At 45.0% G+C, this 26,790-nt stretch overlaps 1 protein-coding gene across 6 annotated transcripts in view; it reads left to right on the top strand.

Annotated features, from left to right (window-relative positions):
• GGTA1 (glycoprotein alpha-galactosyltransferase 1 (inactive)) overlaps window positions 1-26,790 on the top strand; it is an 82,347-nt gene that overhangs the window by 37,190 nt on the left and 18,367 nt on the right. For 4 of the 6 annotated variants that reach the window (XM_023730675.1, XM_023730674.1, XM_023730678.1 and 1 more), the window contains 2 exons: window positions 14,791-14,909; window positions 23,877-23,965. In XM_023730675.1, coding sequence (XP_023586443.1) covers window positions 23,886-23,965 — 80 coding nt within the window. In that variant the 5' untranslated portion in view covers window positions 14,791-14,909; window positions 23,877-23,885. Of the gene's footprint in view, window positions 1-10,428; window positions 10,857-14,790; window positions 14,910-23,876; window positions 23,966-26,790 lie in introns of those variants that run through there. The other 2 variants (XM_023730677.1, XM_004375620.2) reach the window with 2 other exon arrangements.

The raw sequence follows: 26,790 nt of genomic DNA, 5'->3' as shown, positions 1-26,790 counted from the left end.
TAGGTCTTTTACGTCTCTGGTTAGATTTATTCCTAAGTATTTTATCTTCTTGGGGGCTATTGTAAATGGTATTGATTTGGTGATTTCCTCTTTGAGGTTCTCTTTGTTGGTGTAAAGGAATCCAACTGATTTTTGTGTGTTTATCTTGTATCACGAAACTTTGCTGAAATCTTCTATTAGGTCCAGTAGTTTTCTTGTAGATACTTTGGGGTTTTCTGTGTATAAGATCATATCATCTGCAAATAGAGAAACTTTGAGTTCTTCCCTACCAATTTGGATGCCCTTTATTTCTTTTTCTAGCCCAATTGCTCTGGCTAGGACCTCTAGCACAATGTTGAATAAGAGTGGTGATAAAGGACATTCTTGTCTGGTTCTCGTTCTCAAGGGGAATGCTTTCAAAGTCTGTCCATTTAGGATGATATTGGCTGTTGGCTTTGTATATATGCCCTTAGTTGTATTGAGGAATTTCCCTTCTATTCCTATTTTGTTGAGAGTTTTTATCACGAATGGGTGTTGGACTTTGTCAAATGCCTTTTCTGCATCGATCGATAAGATCATGTGGTTCTTGTCTTTTGTTTTATTTATGTGATGGATTACATTGATTGCTTTTCTAATGTTGAGCCATCCCTGCATACCTGGTATAAATCCCACTTGATCATGGTGAATTATTTTTTTGATATGTTGTTGAATCCTATTGGCTAGAATTTTGTTGAGGATTTTTGCGTCAATGTTCATGAGGTATATTGGTCTGTCATTTTCTTTTTTTGTGGTGTCTTTACCTGGTTTTGGTATAACAGTTATACTGGCTTCATAGAATGAGTTTGGGAGTATTCCATCCTACTATTCTATGCTCTGAAATACCTTTAGTGGTGTTAACTCTTCTCTGAAAGTTTGGTAGAATTCTCCAGTGAAGCCAGGGCAGGGCTTTTTTTTGTTAGGAGTTTTTTAATTACCTTTTCAATTTCTTCTTTTGTTATGGGTTTATTTAGTTGTTCTACCTCTGTTTGTGTTAGTTTAGGTAGGTAGTGAGTTTCTAGAAATTTGTCCATTTCCTCTAGGTTTTCAAATTTGTTAGAGTATAATTTTTCATACTATTCTGTTCTGATTCTTTTAATTTCAGTTGGGTCTATTGTGATATCACCCATCTCATTTCTTATACGGGTTACCTGCTTCCTCTCCTGTTTTTCTTTTGTCAGTTTGGCTAGTGGTTTATCAATTTTGTTGATCTTTTCAAAGAACCAGCTTTTGGTCTTGTTAACTCTTTCAATTGTTTTTCTATTCTCTAGTTCATTTAGTTCTGCTCTAATTCTTATTATTTCCTTTCTTCTGACACCTGAGGGCTTCTTTTGCTACTCTCTTTCTACTTGTTCCAGTTGTAGGGTTAATGTTTTGATTATGGCCCTTTCTTCTTTTTGGATGTATGCACTTATTGCTATAAACTGACCTCTGAGTACTGCTTTTGCTGTGTCCCAAAGTGAGTTAACCACCTTTTTGAGTAATGAATCAGGCTGGGAACCAGTTTAGAGAGGTTGCAATGGAAAGGAGAAAGAAACTCTGTGGAGCTGCCTGAGGGTGTATGGGAGCCTGAGGGGTGTTGCCGGCTGAGAGGCTCCCAGCTACTATACCAAGAGGCGTGACAGGGGGGACGGTGGGTAAAGCATGCAGAAACACCCATATCTGGAGGGAGGGATTGGTTTACACTACCTCTAAGGAGCCACAGGAAGAACCCTAGATGCCAGAGAAGGGGATCCTCAGGGACCAGTAGGTCGTAAACACAAGCCCTGAATCCTAGAGGGTCCAAGCTGAAAGGGGTCTGTCTCAGAGAGGACTTCATTGAACCTCTTTATTTGAGGCATTTTTGCATAGGGTGACTGTATGATTTATCATCCAAACCCACACACTTTTGAGGGTGAAAGGGAGCTCGAAAGTAATTAGCTTGTTAATTAAGATTGACAGCAGGTATAAAACAGAACTGTGCTGGGGAAAGCAGAGTGTATGGTCACCCTGGTTTTAGAGGGGCTTCCTTGAGCCCCACTTTCCATGTCTGAGAAGTGGGGAAAACTACCTGCCCCAAGACGGGTGGCTGTAAATCTACAGAGCACAAAGAGCAAAAATACAGTGATGGCGTTATCATCCCAGATGGGAACCCTGAGGGAGAGGGGCAGTGGCTTCCATCAGCAGACATCTTGGGAGTGCCAGCTCTGAGCCCAGCCTAGCCCGTGTAACACGGCAGTAGCTAAAGTCCCTGATAGCAGGGAGCATTTGTGTACACACATGATCCTCTCACCAGTCTTGGACTTGCAAAGTGTAGGGAATGGGTCTGACTCATTTCTGTGCCTCTGAAGCCAGGAATAGTCCCAGGCACCGAGTAAATGCCCTCTAAATTTTTGTTGACTGGATAATTGCTGGTGGACAAGGCTTTTCTGCAGTGTGCCAAGTGCCAGAGAAGATGGCGTTTTGCTCAGAGAGGAGCTGTTAGGTTCAATAAAAAGGGCAACTCTAAAGTGAACAGGTGGAGTGTATTGGCTCTGTGACCTTGGTCATTTTACTTAACCCCTGAACTTTGGTTTCCCTGCCTGGAAAATGGGAAGGATGATCACCAGCTGTAGTGAGGATTAAATGAGATCCTGTATGTAAATGAATGGCGGTCTTCATTGCTGTCAATAACGTGCTGGGAGGCAGAGCTCAGTTCCACACTGGAAGGATGTGTTTTATAATCAGAATAGTCCAGAGACAAAACAGGCTGCCAGGGGAGTGGTGAGTACCCCGCCACTCAAAAGGCTTCAAGCAGAGGTTGTCTGGTATGAATGTGTAAATGGGGTGACTGCCTTTGGGAAGGCGGCTGGGCTCGTGGAACAGTGGGAGAGTTGATAGATGACCACTGGCAATAAAGCCCAAGGGAGTCAAGTGCCTGTGGATGAGAGTGACTCGTTTTCCCCTCACGTGTCACCTGGAAGACCGTGCTGTCGGCCAGCCAGTGGGTAGCACAGAACCAGCACGGGGGCAAGAAGGGCGGGATCACGAGGTGGCCCCTTGAGAGAAGGTGCCTGCCACCGGCGTCTGTAAAGGAGAATAGGACCAGGCAGAGCCCAGCCTGAAAACTTTCATTAGTTCTGGGGCCTCTCAGTTTGGCTGAGAAAGGGAGGCTTCCTGAGAACTTGACTCTCAGCGGTTCTGATGGTAGCTAGATAAAGCCTTGGATTAGGCACACATGTTGGCTGCTGGCTCCCTACCCAGAATGCCTTTTCTCTGCCTAGGGCTGCCAGTCCTCCCTCCTGACTCTGGTCTCTGGAGCTTTCTCACATGCCTATAGCTCTGAAAGCGCCTGTTCCTTGGATGCAGGGAACTTTCACCTGGAATCCGTGACTGAGCATCAGGGGTCATGTGAAGCTCCAGAAATGGGATGCAAACTCAAGAGTCCAACCTTTTCATCTGACAAAGAGGGAAGAGAATTAACAGGGCACATGCAGGGATTTGCCTGGAGTTGGAGGCAGAGCCGAGAACAGAACCCCAGTTCCCAGACCTAGGCCCTTCCCTTCCAGTGCAGGTGTCCACCACTCCTCCGTTGGCGGGGCCCTCAGGATTCTCAGACAGCTGCATGGCAGCCTGTCACCCTCTCACCCAGCTCAGACAGCAGCAGCCCTGCCCAGGCACACGTCTGTGGCTTTCTTCTCTCTTCCAGAGGCAAATGGGGCCAGAAGTGGTCAGATAAGAGCACTGAGGGTAAAGGCCAGGTCTTACACAGGCAAGCTGCAAACCTAGCCTGAACCTCAAGTGCGGCTTACCATACTCTAATTCAGCCCTCCTCATGTTGCTGTCTTGGCCGCATTTACCATCTTCTGGCATTCATGATTCCTTTTGTTCCTGGTTCTCCTCCTGCTTCTCTGGCTCTGCCCCTCAGGTTTCAGAGCGTTGTCTATTAAGGACACTCCACTTTGCACTGTATTCTTCTTCCGCCTTTGTACGTATCAGACCTGCCTGCTCTTGTCCACCTCCTCAGCTGCAGGCTGGCAACTTCCAAATCGGGCTCCAGCTGGACTCTTTATCTAGGGCCCCATTTCCAACTGCCTGCTGGGCTGTTTCCAGCAGGTTCCTCAAACTTAACTTGTCTAGAACTGAACTCACCAACTATCCTGCCCCCAACCCCTTAAACTCTTATTTTTCAGTCAGTGCAACACCATCCACCCACCTTATTCAACCAGAGACCCGGGAGTTGGTCCAGAGCAGTTTCTTAAACTTAAGTGAGCATTCAGATCATCTGGAGACCTTACTCACACACAGATTCCTGGTCTCTACCCCAGAGATTCTGATTCAGCAGGGCTGGGTTGTGCCTGAGAATCTGCATTTCTAATAAGCTCCCAGGTGATGCTGATGCTGCTGGTCATTCATGGTCCACATTTTGAGTACTACTGGGCTAGGACCATCTCTCCCTCACTCCCTTCGTCCCGTTGCTGTTATTACTATTGTCATATATTTTTTAAAATACTTAACATATATTGAACACTTAGGTGCCAGGTACTATAATATGCACTTTTTTTTTATTGTACTTTAGGTGAAGGTTTACAGAACAAATAGTTTCTCATTAAACAGTTAGTACACATATTGTTTTATGACATCGGTTAACAACCCCACGACATGTCAACACTCTCCCTTCTCGACCTTTTTATTTTTTATTTTTGGTGAAAATATACATAGCCAAAGATACGCCATTTCAAAAATTTCTACGTGCAGAATTCAGTGACATCAATTATGTTTTTCCAGTTGAAATATGCACATTTTTAAGTCGACAAATTCAACAAATATTTTTTTGAGTGGCAGGTGCTGGACTAGGCACGTTCACATTGGTGGCAAAACATACAAAAGTGTCTGCCCATAGAGCTGACATTCAGATCGAGGAAGATAGAAGATTAAAAGATAAATAAACTATAAGAAGTTAGAAAAGTAATTTCAAATTGGGGAAGTTCTCACCAAGAAGGTGACATTTAAATAAAATTTTGAGAGTTGTTATTTAACTTAAGGTCTTGAGATGCCACTTCCTTCATTTCTCTCAAACTGAGGCTGCCTTCGTATGTTCAGGATTACTCTATTGGTTTAGGTCTTTACCCTTTCACTTGGACATTTGCCAGTAGCCTCCTGACTGGTCTCTCTGTCTGGAAATTTCCCTCCTCCAACCCACCCTCTCACTGCCACCACCAGGGATCCTTCTAAAAAGCAAATCTTGTAACTCCCTTTACCTAAGGTCATTCAGAGATTCCCCACACCTTTATGAAATGCAGATTCCCCAGCATGGTGGGTACTCGGGGTTCCTTATTGTATGATCCTGCATGGTCCTCCAGCTGCTCTCACTTTCCACACACCCTCACCCACTGCACCCTCCACACTTCAGATGCTCTAGATTGAAACCTCAACTTCCTGTCTCCCCGAAATTATCAGCACCCCACCCATCATTGTCTCCTTCCCTTTTGCACAAAGGAGGAAGCACTTCTACCTGGCTTAGGTGCACCCCTCTCTCTGAGGCCTGGAGCCCTCCCCCACTTTCCTTCTGAGAGAAGTGCTACATTTCAACAACTGTCCACTTCCTCTTCACATTCTTTAAACCCTTTCTCTCCGTGGCTGTGTTTCATCAGCTGTTCCCCAGGGTCTCCAGTATGCTTTCAGTATTTCCTTTTGCCTCTGTGGCCTCTCTAGCTAATGCCCTTTCTCCAGTCCTTCCCAAGCAAGCTTTTTGAAGGAGGTGTTTACACTTACTGACCTCACTTCCTCACCACGCCTTCATTCCCCAACCCACTGCAGTCTGGTGTCTGGCACCATGCTTCTGTTGAGATCCCTGATACCAGCTATCCTGGGAGCCCCCTCTTCTCTCCATACCCTACTCCTTCCAAGGTGATCTTGTCCACTGCCATTAGATCTGAGCATCTAAATACCTGCAGGGCATCAGCACTGGACATCTCATAGGGTCCACGCACTCAATATGTGCCTAGCACAGAGCCTGGAGCCAGGAAGTATTTGTCTTCCTATTTAACCCATCTTCTCTTTACTCCTTCCCTAGAAAATCCTGATCAAATAACGATGCTCAAAGGGCTGGCTCCACTTTTCTCTTAGAGACAACCTTTTTCCTCCCCTTTGCTTTCCACTCAGTAATTATATCCAGGCGTTCAGCTCTCACAGATGGTAGCACTAGTTGACAGGCTCCTAGCCCACAGGTATTTAGTATCTGTCCATCTGTCCCTGTGTCCACCATTCCTCAGCACCTCCTCTGGGCACCAGGGACCTCAGGGTGAATTGAACATTGCCGCTGCCCTTGAGAACTTGAGTGTAGAGGGCAAGATGGACACACGCACATAGCTCCCTGCACGGCTTCCTGCACCCTAGGCACTTGAAAACAATGGCCACCAAGGGGCTGTGGGAATTCAGGGGGAAAATTAGTTCCACCTGGGAAGTGCATCTGACATGGTGGCATTTGAGCTCTGAGGCTGCGCCTTCATTAGCCAGGCTTGCAGAATAAGTGAGAAGAGGCTTTTTCCAGCCACCAAGCCTGCCTGGGTCCCTGCCAAGCCCTTGCCAACCTGAAAACAAAGAATTGAGCAGCCATAGGGGATCGTGGGGATGTTCTGCTTCAATTTTGTTAATGCCTGGATAGGAACTGAGAGGCCTAGAGAGGCAAAAGTACTTGCCCGAGGCCATGTGGTCTATAGAACCCTGCGACTGGATTTATAAAGCACTTTGGTTGGATTTATTTATTTATTTATTTATTCTTCATTGCAAACCAACCCAGTTCTCAGATTCTTTGGATGGGGGAATAAATGCTTCCCAGGCCGAGCTGTGTGGGAGGGGACCCCAGGCAAGGCTGCTTATTCCCAGCTACCTTCACATTGCTTAGGTTCTTTCTCTGGCCTTTGCTGTGACTCAAGGTGGAAGGAAACTACTCTGAGTCCCTTGTCTCAGGAAGCCAGGTTTCCCCTCCCTCTGGTGGGCTGGTTTTCTGTTTTGATGCCAGAATTGGCACCCTATTTTCTCCTCTTTTTCACCAGTGGGTTCAGAGCCTCCCTTGGGAGGGCTCAGTGTGGTGCCCAAGAGGGCTGGCTGTTCTGTGACTTTCTGTTCCCCGTTAAAAGCCAAGGCTGGTAGGTTCATAAGGTGACCCCACAGCCTCTCCTGGGGGCTGGGCCTGAGCTGAAGAGGATTTATAAATCCTGGCATGCGGGGCTGCCCATCTTTCCTAGCAGGGTTATTTTCCCAGCCTGTCTTCAGGAAATGTGTGAAAGAACAGGAAGAGAAACCTGTGCAGACTGAGACTCTGGGGCCCTCTCCCCAGGATCAGGGAGGAAGAAGGGTTTGGAAAGCCCAGTTGTAAAAGCCGAGGCATGTCATTTCCTCCATGAAGCCTTCTGAGATTTCCCCAGTCAGAATTTCTTTAGGAGCCCATACCACAGCTATATTCCCAGGCTCAGGCCCAGGCAGGGCCGGGTAGAGCTGGTTGGGACCCCATACTACACAGCTGAGAAAACTGAGGCCCAGAGAAGGAAGGAGAGGGGACATGCCTGCACCGCGTAGGCAGGCAGTAGCAGAGCAGGGGCTTGAGAGTACTGCTTCTAGCTTTCAGTACAAAACTATTTCCCCATAAAGGGGGGTCACCGATGGCCCAAGGAGCTCAGGTGGTGCAATGGTTAAGCGCTCGGCTGCAAACTGAAAGGTCAGCAATTCGAACCCACCAGCTGCTCCACAGGAGAAAAGACCTGGCGTTCTGCTCTTGTAAAGATCGTTGCCTAGAAAACCGTGAATTGACTCGATGGCAAACAAACACAACAACAACATGGCCCATGTACCAAATTCTGTAATCCGAGGAGTGCTGTTTGGGCACAACTTTTTTTTTTTTAATCTGATTTTTGGCAAGAATTCTCCAGTTTACCACAGGCCCCACCACTCCTTATTGCCTTATACCTGGTTGATTTCACACACTTATGCTGCCTGCCTGGGCCCTGTAGTCTTTCACTCAACATTCATTCAGTCAATATCTATTGAGCACCTAATATGTATTAGGTACTATGAGAATCCAGCAGTGAACGAGACGGCACAGCAAGTCCATGCTCTGATAGTACTTAAGTTCTAGTGATATTTGGTTCACAGCCCCTGCCTTGTACCATATTCACTAGCATCCTCGTTTAGTGTGGTTCTCTTCCATCAACGGTAGAGAGATTAAGGTGGAAAAGGTCATGGAAAGACCCCAAACTTGTCTTCCATTCCAGGGCTGATGACTCAAACCATACAGCTCTGCAAGGTTCTTACCTTATCTTCAGTTTCCTTTCTTAAAACAAGGGACTGTAAGCTTTACCCTGTTTACTTTCCAGGGTTGTGTGAAAGTCAAGTGGAATTTTGTAGACAGCAGCAGGCTAAAAACGGCATGATTGTGACCTTGAGGGAAGCTGAGTTTCTCACCTGTATGCTGTAATTCTGCTCTGAGGCATGGGGCTGGCCTAGATGGTTTCTCAAGGCTCTCCTAACCCAGGGAAGAGTGAGGCCTTCTAGAGGGATGAGGGGACCGCCCTGTTGCTCACTGCCAATTGTGATAAGAGCAACCAGGGGTCTCTTTCTCACTCCCATCTGGGCTCATTGGCCTGAGGAAATGGTGGAGGAACCCAGGGAAGTGGGAGGTATTGATGAGCAGGGGGAAGGTGGAGATTCCTTGGTTGGGGAAATTCTCTACTCCACCTTGTCTGGGGCTCAAGCCTGGCTGCCACCCGTACCCAGAAATTTGCCAGTTGAGGTCTCACCCCATTTGGAGCAAGGGAGGAGGAAGAAAACTAAAGACATAAGGCAAAGGTTAGTCCAAAGGACTAATAGACCACAAGACTGAGTCTAGCACAACTAGATGGTGGCCGGCTACCACCACTGACTGCTCTGACAGGGATCACAGTAGAGGGTCCTGGACAGAGCTGAAGAAAAATGTAGGACAAAATTCTAACTCACCAAAAAAAAAAAAAAAAAGACCAGACTTAACTGGTCTGGCATAGACTGGAGAAACCTCGAGAGTATGGCCCCCAGACACCCTTACAGCTCAGTAATGAAGTTACTCCTGAAGTTCACCCTTCAGCGAAAGATTAGACAGGACCATAAAACAAAATGAGACTAAAGGGGCACACCAGCCCAGGGCAAGGACGAGAAGGCAGGAGAGGACAGGAAAGCTGGTAATGGGGAGCCCAAGGCCGAGAAGGAGAGAATGTTGACATGTTGTGGAGCTGGCAACCAATGTCATAAAACAATATGTGTGTTAATTGTTTAATGAGAAACTGGTTTGCTCTGTAAACCTTCATCTAAAGTACAATAAAAAAAAGAAAATTGCCAGCTGTGTGGGAACGCCTCATCTCTTCCAATGTGTCAATAAAGTCAGCATCTAGAATGAGTCCAAACTGCAGCATGAAGAAAGGGTTTAGCCCCAGGGAAGGACTTCCTTGTTCAGGGGAGCATGGCTGAGGCTCGGGATGGAAGCTTGCAGCTGCAGAGGGCCTCTGGAGTTCTCTAGTATGGCTTTGGTGTGGTCTGTCCTGGAGCTGAGCAGGACAGAGGCAGATCTGAAGATGATTTGCTATTTAGTGCTTGGATAAGGTCATGATTTACTTTTTCTAGCCCAGACTGACTCTTTCCTCAAGGAAATAGACTTAGAGGTGCCAACTCTCTGACTGCAGCCATTTATCAGATAGGCTTTCACAAAGAACATTTCAGCACTAATACTTTGTGTCTGTGGCAATTCTTAACGGTTATGAAGACATGCTAGAAACTTCTCCTTCTCTCTCCTTTCCCCCTCCTCCAAGACTGCCATGGTCAAATTGCGTATTTGATACACAAATGTAAAATCAAGTGAACAACAATATTGGATTAATTGAATAACAGAACAGAGACCAATAATTTTTGAGCACCCTAAGACACTGTGTTGAGTCCTTTTCTAGTAGTATCTGTTTTAACTCTCACAGTAGTGGGTAACACTCACAGAGCACTTACCGGCTATAATTCTAAGAGCTTTATGAACAGTCACTCATTCAGTCTTCACATCACCCTATATGGTTGTTATTGCTGTTGTTAGCTGCCATTGAATTGGCCCTGACTCCTGGCAACTCCATGCCAGGAGAATGAAATGCTGCCCAGCCCTACATCATTCCCATGATCAGTTGCAGATCAGACTGTTGTGATCCACAGGTTTTTTATTAGCTGATTTTTAGAAGTAGATTGCCAGGCCTTTCTTCCTGGTCCATCTTAGTCTGGAAGCTCTGCTAAAACCTGTTCAGCATCATAGCAACACCTTAGCCTGCACTGACACATAGGTGGTGGCTGTGAATGAGGTGCATTGGCCAGAAATCAAACCTGGGTCTCCCGCGTGGAAGGCGAGAATTCTACCACTAAACCACTGGTGCTTCATTCCCTGTATAGTAGGTTCTGTTATTATTCCCTTTTTACAGATGTGGAAATGGTTGCCCAGCATCAGGGGCAGAGTCAGAACTCAAATCTAGGCAGCTTGGCCCCAGAGCAGGGCTTTGAACTGGTTATTTTTAGTCTGAGCCCCTAACCCCTGCTGAGAATTTGCATTTCCACTTCCAGATATACTGAATCAGAATCTACATTTTAACAAGATCCTAATCACCTGGGGATCTTGTTAAACTTCCTCCACATCTCTGAGGACCCTCTGTCTTGGGGTGTGGGGGATGAACAAGTACTGAGCACTGGCTGATATCTGATAGATCAGTGGGCTGTTAAGGCTGGAAGAGACTTTAGTGATCATCGAGGGACTAGATCAGCCAATCCGAGCAGGCACCGTGCCCAACTCTTACCTGGGCCTCCTCTGGACAACTTTGACCTGCAGAGTGGTGAGGCCTCACTGATTTGTTATGGTTCTCTAACTTTGTTTTCTATAAAGGAATGATGATAACTATGTGTCCCTTTGTCTTAATGAGTCTGAGGATGAAAGTGTCAAGGAAGTTGGAAGGACATGTTTGAATCCTCTGGAAGTTGAGTTTTCTGCCTTCCAAATGTCTCTTGCTGAACATATGTACAGTTTGTGGTTGACCAGCCTGGGGCCTCATATTCTTCTGCCTGACCTGTATGGTGTTCCCTGGAGGCAGCTAGATAGGAAGGGAAGCACTGAGCCCACCAAGGAAACATCCCATGAGCAAGTCCCTGAGAATCTCTTTATGTGTATCTGTGAAAATGGCAGAGAGGGGCACTTCCCGGACCACTTCACAGGTAATCATGAGAATCCATTGAGATAAAGAGAGGAGGCTGCTGTATAAACCGTAAAGGTGGAGGCCTGTGTGATCCATAATCAGTGTTTCTCATCAAGAGGACCAGCTTACCTTAGTCTACCTCTTTAGACTCCAAATTCTGTTTTCTTTCCCTTTACCATTGACCATACGTCCAGATTCCTGGGTCTTTTAATGCAACAGATTTTCCCTGAGCCCTTACTGAAGTGCTCAGTGGGCTTGGTGCTGGGGAAGGGAACCCAAGAGAAGGAAAAAGCAGGGCCTGTCCATGGTCTGGAGTCCCTAAGTGTCAGAGGAAGACAGAGTACTAGGGGCTCTCTGAAAAGGTACATTTGCACTGAACACACCTGTGTAACCACCGCCCAGATCAGCCCTACCCCCCAGGAGCTCCCCTGTGGCCCTTCCCAGTCACTACCACCCCAGGGGGTAACCACCATCCTGATTTCTAACATCAGAGATTAGTTTTACCTAGTTTTGAACTTAAATGGAATCGTCCAGTATGTATTGTTTTGTGCCTGGCTTCTTTCACTCAATACTATGTGACTTTCACTCAGTACTATGTGTGTGCCACTCATCCATGTTGACGTGAGCAGCTATAGTTTGTTCATTCTCATTGCTGTATGTAGAATTCTACTGTGGTACTAGATCACAACTTATCTGTTGTGATGACGGGCCTTAGCTGCTGTTGTTGGGTGCCATCAAGTTGATTTCAACTCATAGAGACCCCATGTGACAGAGTAGAACTGTCCCATAGGGTTTTCTAGGCTGCAGTCTTTACGGGAGGAAATTGCCAAGTCTTTCTCCTGCAGAGCCACTGGATGGGTTCAAAACCACCAACCTTTCAGTTAGCAGCTGAGAGCTTAACTGTTGTGCCACCAGGGCTCTGGGCCTTAGCTAAAGGTAGTCCCTGACTTACAACGTGTTTGAGTTACAACAGACCGCACTTATGACAGTCTGTTTTTTGGAGGTTTTTTTTGGTACATCTTATTGTTAGTAATATGTACTACATACAATGGTAAAATATGTCTGTAAGTTTATGTGTAATATTTCCAACCCCCAAAGACAAATAAAGATCAGATGTATATATACTGATAATAAAAGGCAATAATAATGAAAACTAAAAAAAAGTATTTCACTTATGTCAGAACCAAATTATGATGGAGTCGTCAGAACGGAACTCCATCTTAAGTCGTGAATTACCTGTAGTTCCCACTTTTTGGTATGCTATGAACATTCTAATTCATGTCTCTTGTTTGTTTTTTTAAATTTTTTATTGCACTTTAGGTGAAAAGTTTACAGAGCAAATCAGTGTCTCATTGGATAGTTTGTACATAAAGTGTTCCATAACATTGGTTGCATTCCCCACAATGTGTCAGCACTCCCCCCATTTCCACCCTGGGTTGCCCATTTCCTTTTGTCTGAATTTTCTACCCCTTCCTGCCTTCTCATCATTGCTTTTGGACAAATGTCATCCTTTTGATCTCATATAATTGATTGTTCAAGGAGCATATTCCTCTCAGGTGTTATTGTTTAATTTATGGGCCTGTCTGTATAGTTTGGCTGATAGGTGGTCTCCTGGAATGGCTTCAGTTCCAGGTCAGAAGGGTGTCTTAGAGCCATTGTCTCCGGGGTTCCTCCAGTCTCTGTCAGACAAGTAAGTCTAGTCTTTTTTGTGAATTTGATTTTTTGTTCTACATTTTTCTCCCTCTCTGTCTGGTACCCTCTGTTGTGATCCTAGTCAGACTGGTCAGTAGTGGTAGCCGGGCATCATGTAGTTCTTCTGGTCTCTGGGTCGTGTAGGCTGTGGTTGATGTGGTCCATTAGTCCTTTGTACTCATTGCTCCCTTGAGTCTTTGGTTTTCTTCACTCTCCTTTGCTCTGGATGGAAAGAGACCAATAGTTGTGTCTTAGATGGCCACTTGCAAGCTTTTAAGTCTACAGAAGCTACTTAACAAAGTAGGATGCAGAAGACTGTCTTTTTAAACTTATGTTGTGCCAATTGACGTAGATGTCCCCTGAGTCTATGGTCCTTCACCTTTGAGCCTAGGAACTTTGTCCAGCGAGGTGTTTAGTTATGTCTATGCTCTGTAATTTTCTTTTTTTTTGGTGTCTTCCCTGGCTTTAACAAGCCCTGACTGTGCAGTGGTTAGTGCTCAGCTGCTAACCAAAAGGTTGGTGGTTCAAACCCGCCAGCTGCTCTATGGAAGAAAGACTTGGCAGTCTGATTTGTAAAGATTTACAGCCGGAAATCCTATGAGGCAGTTCTACTCTGTCCTATATGGTCGCTGTGAGTCAGAATCGACTCTATGGCAGTATGTTTTAGGTTTGCTTGGCTTTGGTATCAGGGTTATGCTGGCTTTAGAGAATAATCTAATTCCTGTCTCTTTGTGAACATATGTACACTGTCTTTTGGATGTAGACCTAGGAGTGGAATGGCAGGGTCGTAAGTTGTGCATTTGTTCAGCTTGATACCAGCAGGAAGGATTTAAGTAAGTTTTAGAACAAACTTCTAGATCCTGAAAGTTGTGATCCACTAGTTCATGACCCCAGAAGAGGAAGCTGTAAAATTTCCTTCTGGAGAACAGGAGGAAGAGGCTAGATTAGGCATTGCTGAGGGACCCTGGAGCAGCCTGTGACTCTTTCCTGTGGGGCTTTGACCCCCTATCCTTGGTCTAGGGGTTTCCAGACTGTCCTTCACAGAAGCGTCTCGGGCCACTTGGAAGGGATGGGGCAGGAGGGCTTTATGCTTCATGTCCCTGCTTCAGCCACAGTACTTCTGTGTCCTCTGCTTTATATACTGGGGTTCTGAGGATGACTTCATTTGTTTTTGTTTTTGTTTTTTTGTTGTTTAGATGTTTTAACTGTTTTGATATTTGAAAATCAACTAGTCTAAGGTCCCTTCCAGCTAGAAGATTCTATTTTGGGAGCAGGAAGTTGGTGTGGGAAGGGTTAAAGGTTATTCAGCCAAGGAGCAGGGTTGGGCCTCAGTGACATTTTAAAGTGCTTATTGCTTGGTTTTCAATGCAGGGCAATCTCATAACATTCTATAAAAACACAATGTCCAAACAAAACAAACTACTGAAGCCTAAAGGATGAAGAGAAGGCTTAACTTTGAAGAACATTTAAATAGAATTTTAGCAAGGGTCCTGAGGACTCTCTCCTTCACCCACCCCCCTTCTTTAAAAAAGTTTTTTTTTCTCCTTTGGCTGTTCCTGGTAGCGGTCACTTGGGGTTTTTTGGGTTCAGAACAGTTCCCATTTTTGCCAAGCAGCAGGTGATGTGAGCAGCCCCTGTGCCCCTCTCAAGGGTGGTTGCCTCTCCTCCAACACCAGATCTAGTTTGGGACTGCGGTTTCCCTTGGCAAGGCAGGCTGGGTGTTCATGGGCCCAGGGAGGGACGTCTCTGCCTTGGCATGTAACTCTTGAGTCAACAGGCCTGATGAACAGCCCATTTCCTGGGGCCTGCAGGCAACAAAGCCCCTAGCTACTGAGGGATCTGTCTACCCTCCTCTTCCTGAAACAGCTGTTTATTCTCTTGATAGGAGTTGGAACACAGCACCTTTCCTTCCTCCTAGCCCTGCCTCCTCCTGCTGCACAACGGAGCTCAACAGAACTTTGTTATTTTGCCTTTTACACTTGGGGGAAAGACACAGACGATGAGGTATGTAAAATCTGAAATGATTTACTTCTACCCTGCTGAGTTCACTGGGGAAATTGCAAGCAAACTGCTGTGTGGATCTACCTGGGGGAGGAAACTTGCTCTCCCCCTAACCCCTTGATGGTTCCTTCAGTAGTTTTGGAAGAGGACAAACCCCGCTCCCGCAACAGGCAGTGGGTCTGGGAGCTGGTGCTGGTGGGATACTGGCTCAGTGACCTCCCCTGTAAATTCTGCTTTGTTTTGCTCCCTTTGGCAGGAACTTACAGGGCTGCAGCAGTGCCTGCAGCCTGGGGTTTTCTCTGCAGGATTCAGAATGACAGTGCAGGGCTGGGGCTGAGCCTTGGGGACCCCAGGAGAGTTGTGGGTGGATGCAAAGACCGACTCTCTCAGGGTAGTGCAGTGTCCTTCATTTAACTTACCTTGCTTCTCTCAGAAAAACCTTGCATAGTGATTTCTGGGCCAGGCAGGAAGGAAACAACTAGCTGGATACAGGCTTTAGACTTTCTGAAGGGGATTCAAGAAAAGGCACTACAAAATGTACCTCCAAGAACAGGTTGTTCCGTTTGTGATGGCTCGATCGACAGCCGTGTATTTAGTCTAAGACTTTTCTCGTATTTTCCTCTATCTGTGTTTACTCTGACCCTTATAATAAAAAACAACTGGAAACAGCCCTCCATGCTTTTTTTTTTTCATGAATTGTACCATGTTTCTTCTGATGGGGAGCATTTCTCCATACCACCTGCATATTTAGCGAGGTTTGAGGAAATAAGGAGCTCTCCGTCCTTACCCTCAGCCCCATCCCCATGTCCAGAGTTGGCCTGGGAATCAGGGGACCTGCTTTTGAAATCTGGCACCTCCACTTCTGGGTGATCCAAGTAACCTCAGGCAAGTGTCTTTACTTTGCTAAAGCTCGGTTTCCCCAGCTAGACAGGCAAGACGGTGATGCTACACCGACCGTGGGGCGGAAGGAACGAGATGGGGTGAGTGAGGATTCCCCACACTGTGCCGGGCAGAAGGGTCTGCCAATGCTCGCCACTCACAAGGGCTTCAGCACTGAGGAAAACTAGCCTAGAGGGGAGTTTGTCCAGTGGTTGGTAGCTTTGGGTCAATTGCTGTGTGTAATCATGAGAGGCAAAACAAGAGGATGCGCCAAGGAGAGATCCAAGGGATTAGCCCGTGAATAAACCTTCATGCTTCTCAGAACAACATAAAGTGGCAGGGGGTGGGGGGAACTCCCTGAATCTGAATCCCAGCTCCATCACTTCGTGCCATGACCTTGGGTGAGTTATTTAACCTTTCTGAGCCTCCGCTTCACATCTGTAAAATGGGGATAATAATAAAGTGGACTCGATAGGGTTGTTGAGAGGCTGTTGCCCAGGGCCTGGTCTGGGCTTAGTCTGGAAAGATCCAGGTGTTGCAGGGCCTGAAGCTTAGTCAAATTTCAGAGCACTTTTTATTTGATTGTGGTAAAACATATATAACAAAAAAAGTTGCCATTTTAACCATTTTTTGAAGTTTACAATTCAGCAACACTAATTACATTCACCACGTTGTGCAACCATCACCACCATGTTTCCAAATGATCGTTACCCCAGACAGAAACTTAGTACTCTTTCAGCAATAACACCCCATTCCTCCCTCCTCCTAGCCCCCAGCAACCACCAAATAAACTTATATTCCTATGCAATTGTCAATTCTAGATATTTTCTGTAAGTGGAACCGTACAATATTTGTTCTTTTGTGTCGGGGACACCTGGAAGATATGGAACAGAATTGCAAATATATATTAGGCATAAAAGTGAAAATTTAGAATATGAGAAAAGATACCACATAAATAACAAAAACTGACAAATACTCCAAAATTTGCAAAACTCATAAAACAACATAATAAAATAATGTAAAGATAACGTCAGAATGATTACTTAGCTGCCTGGTGCACCTGTCATATGGTTTGGCTGCATACTCTTTGATTGCCTCTTGATCCGACAATGATTTTGTAGTCTCCTTTTCAACAGAGAGAAACAGAAAGATAAATCATTTTTCCCTCTACCATGTCTAATCAATGGTTGTTTATATTGCTGAGAATTTAGAAGAGTTTCTTTTAGCCTGACAACTTGTTATTGGTCACACCACCTCTGTAAATCTTTTAGTAGTTTCTTTCTCTGGTGGCACTTCTTGCCCATGGGCCGGCCTTCCAGAGGACTCAGCCCTTTGATCTTCACTGGGCATGGAGGGTGTGGGGATGACAGCTGGACCTGGGTTATGCCCCATGAGTCCTGGGTAGGGGACATGAGGTGGCTGTGAGGCCTGGATCATAGTGATCCCTGAGCAGAGAGTGGAGCAGCATCTACTTCAGCTCCTTCTCCTTTGGGTCAAAGGTAAGGGTGTCTCAACAAGGTTCACCTGGGGCAGGTTATTATCTGGGCCCAGGTTGGTATGCAGGTAGTGGGGTCAGCCCCTCGGCTCTGTTTGCAGTCCCAAGAGTGCACCAGGACTGAGGATGATCCCCTGGGTAGGCTGAAGCATTTGGGGCTTTTCACCCCAGCCCCAGTGGGAGGTCAGGCCCAGACTTGCAAGGGGCCTGTACCGGTGAGGGGCCCTGACACCTGAGCTTTATTAGCTTCCTGGTAAATTGGCCTCTGTGCTCAATGCGTATTGGTTGGTAATCTTTTCATTTGATCATTACTTCAAGGAATTCACATGAGCGATTGCAGAAAGGTGAGCTCCATGTGGCTGAGTGAACTGTCCTCTTGTGAAATGAGATTCCCAGTCCTGTGGTTTATTTCTCATCTGTGTCCCCAGTCAGTTAGGAAAGTCTGTGGGGGAAAGTTAAGTTGAAAGGTCTCATTTCACAGACAAGGAGACAGAGGCCCAGAGAAATCCCATTATTCCAGTTTACAAAGCTGGCTTTGTATTGGAACTGGGGCTGACGTGCAGTCTGCCCTTCCCTGCCCAACTTTAGCGCTGGGCTGGTCAGGGCTGTGCAGCCAGGCTCTCTCCTCATTGCTGTACGCAGTACAGCTGACTATAGCTAACACCCCACAGGGGATTTGTGGTCTCGGCCCTAACTGTTCTGTGCAGGTGCTGCCTTGGAGGATCTAGATTCCTCTCTCAGGGACCCGCAGCTGCACTTTTAGAGACTAAGCTCTGAGCCAGGTGTTTCTGAACCTCTTCCATTAAAAAGCACGATCATCCTTAGAGCTGCCATTTGTGGAGCATTTATGGACCGCCGGGTGAAGCTGAGTGCTTCGTGCACTCAGTCTTCATCATGTCCTTGCAAGAGCTCTGTGAGGAGTGTATTTGAATCTCCATTTGATAAATGTAAATAGAGGCTCAGAGAGTTAAAGTAACTTGCCCAAGGTACACATCTAGGATTCACAACCAGTTCTGCTAGTTGAGCCTTTTAAATGTTTACTCGGCCTAATTTTTATGCGGAATGCTGTATCTAAACACCCTCATTTACAATTGAGCATTTGGAGGCCTAAAGATTAGAGTCTTGTACAGTGTCATTATTATGGATTGAATTGTGTCCCCTAGAAATGTGCATCAACTTAGCTAGGCCATGATTCCCAGTATTGTGTGGTTGTCCATCATTTTGTGATCTATGTGTTGTAAATCCTAACCTCTATGATGTCAATGAGGCAGGATTAGAGGCAGTTATGTTAATAAGGCAGGACTCAATCTACAGGATTTGGTTATATCTTGAGTCAATCTCTTTTGAGACATAAAAGAGAATCGAGGAGAGGGACCTCCTGCCACCAAGCAAGAAGAGCCAGGAGTGGAGAGCGTCCATTGGACCCAGCGTCCCTGTGCTGAGAATCTCCTAGACCAGGGGAAGACTGATGACAAGGACCTCCCCCAGACCTGACAGAGAAAGCCCTCCCCTAGAGTGGCACCCTGAATTTGGACTTCTAGCCTCCTAGACTGTGAGAATAAATTAGTTTGTTAAAGCCATCTGCTGGTGGTATTTCTGTTATAGCAGTACTAGATAATTAAGACAGTCGTTAACACCCAGTTAGTTCCTGTATCCTTCCCTGTTCCCCTTACCCCACCCTGGTTCCTTTTCCTTTGCCACACTTGTCACTACCTGACATTATAACACACATTTTTTTTAGTATCTTGATTCCCCATTAGAATGTAAGCTCGGCAACGGGCTTGTTTGCTATCTCCGGTGCCAAAAACAGTGTCTGGCACACAGTAGTCTGGCTGTGTTTGTTGAATGCATCTGTTGCAGAGCAGGACTGGTGCTCTGTTCTGACGCCCCTCAGAACTCGCCTTACGCATTTGTCACTCCACAGGCACTCGCGGCTCACTTACTGGGTGCCAGGGCCTGTACGAGTCTGGACCCATTGCAATAGTCCAAAAGTTATTAGGCTTGAGCAGAGCAGGGGCAGTTCTGAGGGGAGGGAGAGTGGGTTCCCAGAAGAAATAGAGCAATCACAAGCTGAGAGAGGAATTCTTTGGCCTCTGGGAAGGTGGAAAGTGGTGGGGAATGCTTGGTTTCCTCTGCCACTGCTTTTACCCTGCTCTTGTGGAGATAATGGCTTTTCCAGGGCCTCAGAGTAGACTGTTACTCAGAAGAGACATTCACCTTTTCCCCTGAAATGCGATGGAGAAAACAGGGTCCACTAGAATTCCGTTAAGAGAGGAGTTGTTTGGAAGGAATACCTTGATTTAGTCCAGTTGGGGTGGAGCTAGGAGGTTCTCTTGTGTGTGTGTGTGTGTGTGTGTGGTTCTATGCGAGACAGGTTGGGGGTGGGTAGGGAAGAATTAATTTATGGGCCATATGCAAAAAGTCTGTCTGAGACTCCAGGGAAGTAAAAGAGGAAAAGGAGGAGGGTGAAGGTGGAGAAATGAGAAGCTTTGCAATGTGACCCTGCCTTTTGAAATGCGCCCACGTAGTGAGCAAAATGTATGCAGATCCTGGAGCTGTGGTGAGAGTGGCTTTATTTGGGAACTCCTGCAGGGACTGAGTTCTGGGTGACTCTGTGTGGCCCTAGAGCAGCCCATGTAGGGGGGTAGGATGAATTCAGAGAGAAATCACAAGAGTGTAAGTCAGAGGACCTGGGAGGGTTGGGACCATGACAGGCTGTGCAGCTGGAGCTGGCTGAGTTCACCCAGTTATCTGAGGGGTGGGGCCCAGGAGTTACATGCCATCATTTGAGATAGAGTGTGACTACTCCATAGATCCTAATTCTGTGCTCTGCCCCTCTAACAGGGAATTAGAAGCAAACCCATGTTTCTTACCTGGCTAGATAAGATAACGAGCAATCTTAAAGATTATACGTTTTTTAAAATTCTAAGACAAAGAGAAGGATTTTTAGACTGTGTTGACTGCTAAGTGCTTCCTTTTTATCTAGAGAGAAAAATAAAAATGTTTTAAAAGACCCATTGGCCGTCCTGCCAACCCTTCCTTCCCTGGAGACTTAGATTCAAGATTCTGGGAAGCACGTGTATACCCATTTCCAGTGCTTTGCTAAAGAATGCAAAATTGGCTTATTCAGGCAGCTTCCAATTATAAGTCTCAAACAAGAGTGACAGTTGGCTGCAGCAAAAGTAGGCAAATTCAAGCCATATGTGAAGTCCAGAAAGAAATAGGCCTCTAGAGTTGCCTCTAATGCTAATTTCTGAAGTAAAAATATCATAAACACCTGCACATTTGGGGTGGGGATTACAGAGTGTTCTGATTTTGGCTCTCCCTGATGTAAATGTCAGTGTTCTCTACCATGGGAATTTGTGTGTTTCTCTGTTTAATGTTTCTTACAAGTGGGAGAAATTTGCATTTGATCCTCAGCAGGTGGGATTGATACACACAGTCAGACTTATCAGCACGTGCAGGGTGTTATAGCAGGGCCTGGACTTGATTAAAGAAAATCAAAGTTGTAGCCCACCTCCGAGGCACCCTTGATCAGGCTGGGGCACAGGACAGATGGGTAAACCTTTAGTGTTGCTAATGTGCATCTATTTGCACTTGATTGTGTGGCGTATTCTTATTCAAAAACCCTGTTATTTTACCCCAAATATGTATTTGCAGAGTACCAGGTGTTGTGCTGTCTCATTGGATACTCCGAGCAGCCTGTTTTATGGATGTCAGTGATAGGAACTAGCACTTTTTGAACATTTATACTGTGGCAGGCACAGTGCTAAGCATTTTATAGACATTATCTCTTGTGATCATTACTGTTTTTGTCCTCATTTTAAAGACTTGGAAACTAATTTAGTGTAACCCAGTTGTGGTCTACTATCCCTTTTTGAAAACTTGGCACCAGATATGTTGGAATTCAGACTTTTTTGTATATGGTGCATATATCATATATTATGTAACACCCCAGTGCAGCAGTACCACATAATAAAAAAATCAATACTTATGTAAAGAAATGTATAAACAATCTTACTATGTACAGTAAAGATTATTAACAGTCTCACATCACTTGGGACCTTGTTGCCAACTGAATTACAAAAAAAGTTTTCTGAGCTTTTGAGATTTTGCAATTGTGGATGAGGGTCTGAGGAATTGCAGTGTGCTCAGGGTTTCCCAGTTTTGTGTGTGTCAGAGTTGAGACTCAAACCCCCACTTTTACCCAAAGCCTGTCCTATTAGGATCCTACACTTCTCTGGGAGCAAAGACATCAGCATGGAGAGTGGGCCATAATCTCGGCTCCAGATCTGTTTGCTCCCAAACCCAGGGCTTTTCTAACACTCAATGCTAGTGCTATTGCCATAGTTTTCAAGCGGCTTTTTTTCAGTAGTGGCGTTGAGTTGAACGCAGCCATCCACATTCTTTGACTTTGCCTGGGCCATATGTGCCAGCTCATGTATTATTTACAGGGGAGATGCGCGAGACTTAGGTTTGCATGTGGCCCAACAGGTCCATCTTCTAAGGGACTCTGGGATACCACTAATCATAGTTTCACCTGAAAAATGGAGGCTGGGTTATAACTTTGAGTTCAGCTTTAGCTTTTTTCCAAACAGAATTCACTTTCTAAGCAAGGAGGAATAGAAAGTCACGGCTGAAAATCCAGTTCATACTCTTAAGTGGTGTATTGAGGGTCCCCAAGACCACTCTCAGGTTCAGTGATTTTCTATAAGGACTCACGGAACTCAGAAAAGCCGTGATACTCATGGTTACAGCTTATTACAGGGAAAGGATACAGATTAAAATCAGCAAAGGTAAAAGGCACATAGAGCAGAGTCCAAAAGCGACCAGGTATAAGCTTCCAGTCCAAGAGCGACCAGGTATAAGCTTCCAGTTGCCAGAGCACCTGTGTGACTGATCTTAGCTACTCAGAATCCAGTCCCTCCTCCCCGAGGGAAAACTATCTGGTGTGGCCCAAGGCCCCACGTATACAAAGACACTCTGATCAGGCAGGATATTCCAAGAATTTAGAGGTTATCTCAGGAGGTGGTCAAGGATTTGTCCTTTTTGGGGAACGTTTGGATAACCCAGGCCTACTGAATTAACCCTTTACTGCACAACTGGATTTAATAATAAAGGTCATACAGCACATGAGATTTGAGACAGGAATCTAAGAACCCCTTTTTAAAAGAATTGGAAAATAACCAGTCACCTGAAGGAACAAATTTTGGTGTTACTCTCATTTTATTTCATTAATTCATTAAAACATTTAGTGAAGGCTTCCTCTGTGTAGGGCACTTGGGATTCAAAGTTCCTGCATTCAGGAAGCTAACAGGTAAAAGAGATGGAGCTATATGCAGATGTTACCATGTGAGCCACCTCCAAAAGCATTGTGAATAGAGTGATGGAGGAGCTTGAGGAGAGAAGGGGACTCAGCTGATGGTCAGGGTGGTGTGGGTGATGGGATGTGGCTTCACAAAGGCAATGACATTTGATGCACAGCACAGCTGACCACTCCTTTCTCCTTTCAGGTCCCCACAGTCTCTTGTATCTTGAAGTGCTTCAAACTGGGTTCATTCCGGTTCGAACCCCTGCTGAGAATTTGCATTTCTACCCCATATATCCTGAATCAGAACCTACATTTTTAATAAGATCCCCAGGTGATTCTTATGTATAACTTCCTGGGAACTTGTTAGAAAGGCAAATTCTCAGCAGGGGTTCGAACTGGAATGAACCAGTTGGAAACCCTGGTTTCTCCTCCTACCTCCTGGCCTTCTTTATGCAGCAGTCAAGAAATATTTGGGTACCTGCTGTGCACCAGTTGTTTGTTTGCTTGTGGGTGTTGGGGGAGAGGGGGAAATGGGGAAGCTGGAAAGTTAGTGAGGCCTAGATTGTAAAGAGCCAGGGTTGTTTTCTTGTCAGAGCTTGGGAGATGTAGAAAGTACATCAAGGGCAGCAGAGTAATGGAATGGAGTGGTTCTTTGCAGTCACATGCAGAGAGCTAGGGCGATCCTGAGTCAGGAGGCAGCTGGTGTCCATGGGAACCATTTATAGCCTGGATGGTACATAGATAAACACCAGGCAAACACTCCTCACTCTCCTGTCTGTCCATGGCAGACATCATGATCAGTTGGGATACTTTCAATGGTAGACATTATAATCAATCCAGATACATTCTCTCTTGAGTTCTGAACGGCCTTAGCATCCTTCCCAACACAGGAAACCTTGCCAATTACAGTGAAACCTGTGAGAGCCAGAACTTGACAGGACTGCCTTGTGTTTCCAGGTCTCGCAAAGTTTCCTCCTTTGACAGGGTACAGTCTTACCACTTTTCTATCGCTATCTATTAGTGGAAAATATTCGCGTTTTCCTTCTCTGACAGGTTTTCGCCTTACACAGGTTCCAGCTTTCGAAGGTTTTACTGTAGTTGAATTGGCCTACTTTGCCCTTGTAGTCCTGCACAGTTTACGGTAAAGCATATTCTTTAGCTCTAGTTAAATATCCATAAATTTATCTTTTTAGAGAGGATATGGGTAGAAGCATTCTTTAAAAACCCTATCTCACTGTGGATTTAATTTATTTAATCTATTTTTTCCCCTCTTCTTTCTTCCCAGGAGAAAATAATGAATGTCAAAGGAAAAGTAATTCTGTCAATGCTGGTTGTCTCAACTGTAATTGTTGTGTTTTGGGAATATATCAACAGGTAATTATGAAATGTGATGAAATAATATTGGTGAAAGTACTGACTCTCATCTGCTAGTATTAGCTGAGTCACCGTGCTGAATTAAAGTTAGGATTATCTGAAATTATAAATAAGAGATTCCATCCTGCCTGTATACCTGGGACCTGACTGTCTTTAAAATCATTAGATCTCCCAGTAACTTCTGGCTAGTTACTTAATCTTCCTTTCTGCTGTGTTCCCACTGTCTTGATTTTTATACCTTTGCAGTTTGGGGGAGGGGTCCAGGGATGGTGAAGTCAAATGAAGCCCAAAATGTAATTTTAAATTATTTGTATGATCAGATACAGAAATTACCTTAAGAAAATTCAGACAGGAATTCCATGAGACATCCACTCTAACTTTTGCAATCCTTAAATATTTGCAGAGTTTAAAGGAGCAACTCAAGTTGCTGACTTTTGTTGCAAAACAGACTCTTTGAGTCACTGGTGATTCATTGTGCCTGACTAAAGTTTTTGGGTATTTTTTGTTTGTTTAGTTTTTGTTTTTTTTTTTAAACTCTGGAAAGCAAAATGAGTGAATCATTTCTGAGTTTTCAAACTCAGTGGAATCACCCCAAATACATGAACTGCTTCTCTGCTTTTTGAAACTACAATGCCTCAGCGATTCCAGCTAGTAGAGGCTTCTGCCAGAAAGAAGTTCGTGCAAGCAGCCATAAAAATGCATGCCTTTGACTAAGAGGCATGGGGAAGCTCAGCCGTTAAGTTCAAAAAGTCCACTGTACAACTGTGGGCAGGGAAGCTAACTTGGCACCATTAGTAGTTACATGCTGAAGTGTTTTAATGGCACCGAAATTCAAGATGGTGGCCTGGATTTACACTTGAACATGTCTTTCAATTCGTAAATTCTAAGGTTTGATGAGCCAGCAGGACCATCTTGACTATTAAAAAAGAACTGCCCCTTTAGGCTGCATCAGTAGGAGGAGGAATCCCGGAATACTGGAGCTATTCGTCCCTGGGGTACTGCACAGATCTAACCACTTCTGTTATTATCCTGGGTTATTTGGTTTCATTCTGAACAACTCATTTTAGGAAAAACTTGACAAGCTAAAATGTGACCAGATTGATGAGGGGTCTGGAAACCAGGTCTTTTGCATTGAGGAAACTGGGGATACTTAGTACAAAGAAGAGATAACCCAGAGTTGGGAGTGGGACCCTGGGGCTATCTTAAGTACAAGAACTCTGGAGCCAGGCTGCCTGGAACTGGGTCCTGTGACACCACTTACCTCCTCTGTGACTTTGAGCAAGTTTATTCAGCCACTCTGTTCCTCAGTTTCCCTATCTTTAAAATGGGGACACTAGTACCTAAGAGGATTGTTGGGAGGATTAACTAAGTCATTGTGTATGAAGCACTTAGGACAAAAGCCTGGGACTTAATGAGTTCTCAGTAAATGCTAGCTGGTATCATCATCATCCTCATCAACATCATCGTCTCGTCATCATCATCATCATCGTCTCCTCCAGAGGGCAAAGGGGGATAGTGGATTTTGGCAAATATAAGGAAGAGCTCCAGCAGTTGGAAGAGTCCAGCATAACAACAAATGTCTTTTGGGGCTCCTGCCTTGAGTTGGAACATCTAATTGGATAACCTTCAAGCTCTGACTCTGAACGCTTGATTGGATGACCTTGGTCTTTTAGTCATAGCCAGGGTTGTAATTCCATATTTTGGGTGGTTCACAAAATTAAAATATGGAAGCCAAAGGCCCAAATATACATGTTGGCACTGGCCTCCCATAAGGAGGCTTATTTTTCAGTGCTGGGCACATTCTCCCAGCACAGTGACCACAGCAGGTACTGGCTACTCTTCAGGGCCTTCATCTGGCACCAGGGCTCCAGCCACATCACTCCCAAACATGCAGAATCTACTTGAATCTCTGCAAGAGGCTTAAAAGGCAGCGGATCCTTTGCCATTTTATGAATCATCTTGTGTCATGTGATGGGTTGAAGTGAGCTGACGATATTAACCTCAGACAGGTGGGCAGCACTGAGCTAAAAAGGATTTTAAAATAACCAGTTGCCTTTAAGTCAGTTCCAACTCATGGTAACCCCATGTGTGTCACAGTAGAACTGTGCTTCATCGGGTTTTCAATGCTAATTTTTCAGAAGTGGATCACCAGGCCTTTCTTCTGAGGCACTTCTGGGTGGACTCAAACCTCCAACATTTCAGTTAGCGGCCGAGCACATTAACCATTTGCACCACCCACGTACTCCAAAAAGTATTTTAGAATTACTAAATAGAACAAGTCAACTGATCAGTCAGTGGAGCATCCTGGGCAGAATTTGATAGGAGGATGGATGAAAAAAATCATAGACTGTTAGAGCTGGAAGAAACCTTAGGAGTTATAATAAAATAATAATGATGGTGATGGTGGTTATGATGATAGCAGCTACTAGTTATTGACTGTTTGGTCTGTGTTAGGCACTGTGCTATGCATTACCTCCAGGTCTTATTAACAGCCCTGCAGAGTAGGTATTATTCTAAGTTTCTAGATGAAAAAACAATCTCAAAAATGTTAAATGAAAAAATTATCTATGTAAGACCAAATGGACAACAGCTGTTCTAAATTATAGATGAGAAGGTTGGGGGGCAGGGAATTTAAGTCAGTAAGAGTGAAACAACTAGAACAGAAATAATGAGAAAGTTGACATAATGTGAAAACTATAACCAGTGTCAGTGATCATTATGTCTAGAAACTGTTGAATGGGAATGGGTTTTGCTGTGTATATTTTCACCAAAAATAAAATGAAATATTATTTTTGTATTTTTTAAAAAATTTTTCCTATACAAAA

This window comes from Trichechus manatus, unplaced genomic scaffold (assembly GCF_000243295.1).
Source record: "Trichechus manatus latirostris isolate Lorelei unplaced genomic scaffold, TriManLat1.0 scaffold00038, whole genome shotgun sequence".
Classification (NCBI taxonomy): domain Eukaryota; kingdom Metazoa; phylum Chordata; class Mammalia; order Sirenia; family Trichechidae; genus Trichechus; species Trichechus manatus.
The sequence above is the reverse complement of the archived record's forward strand: the minus strand, read 5'-3'. Positions and strand labels throughout refer to the sequence as shown.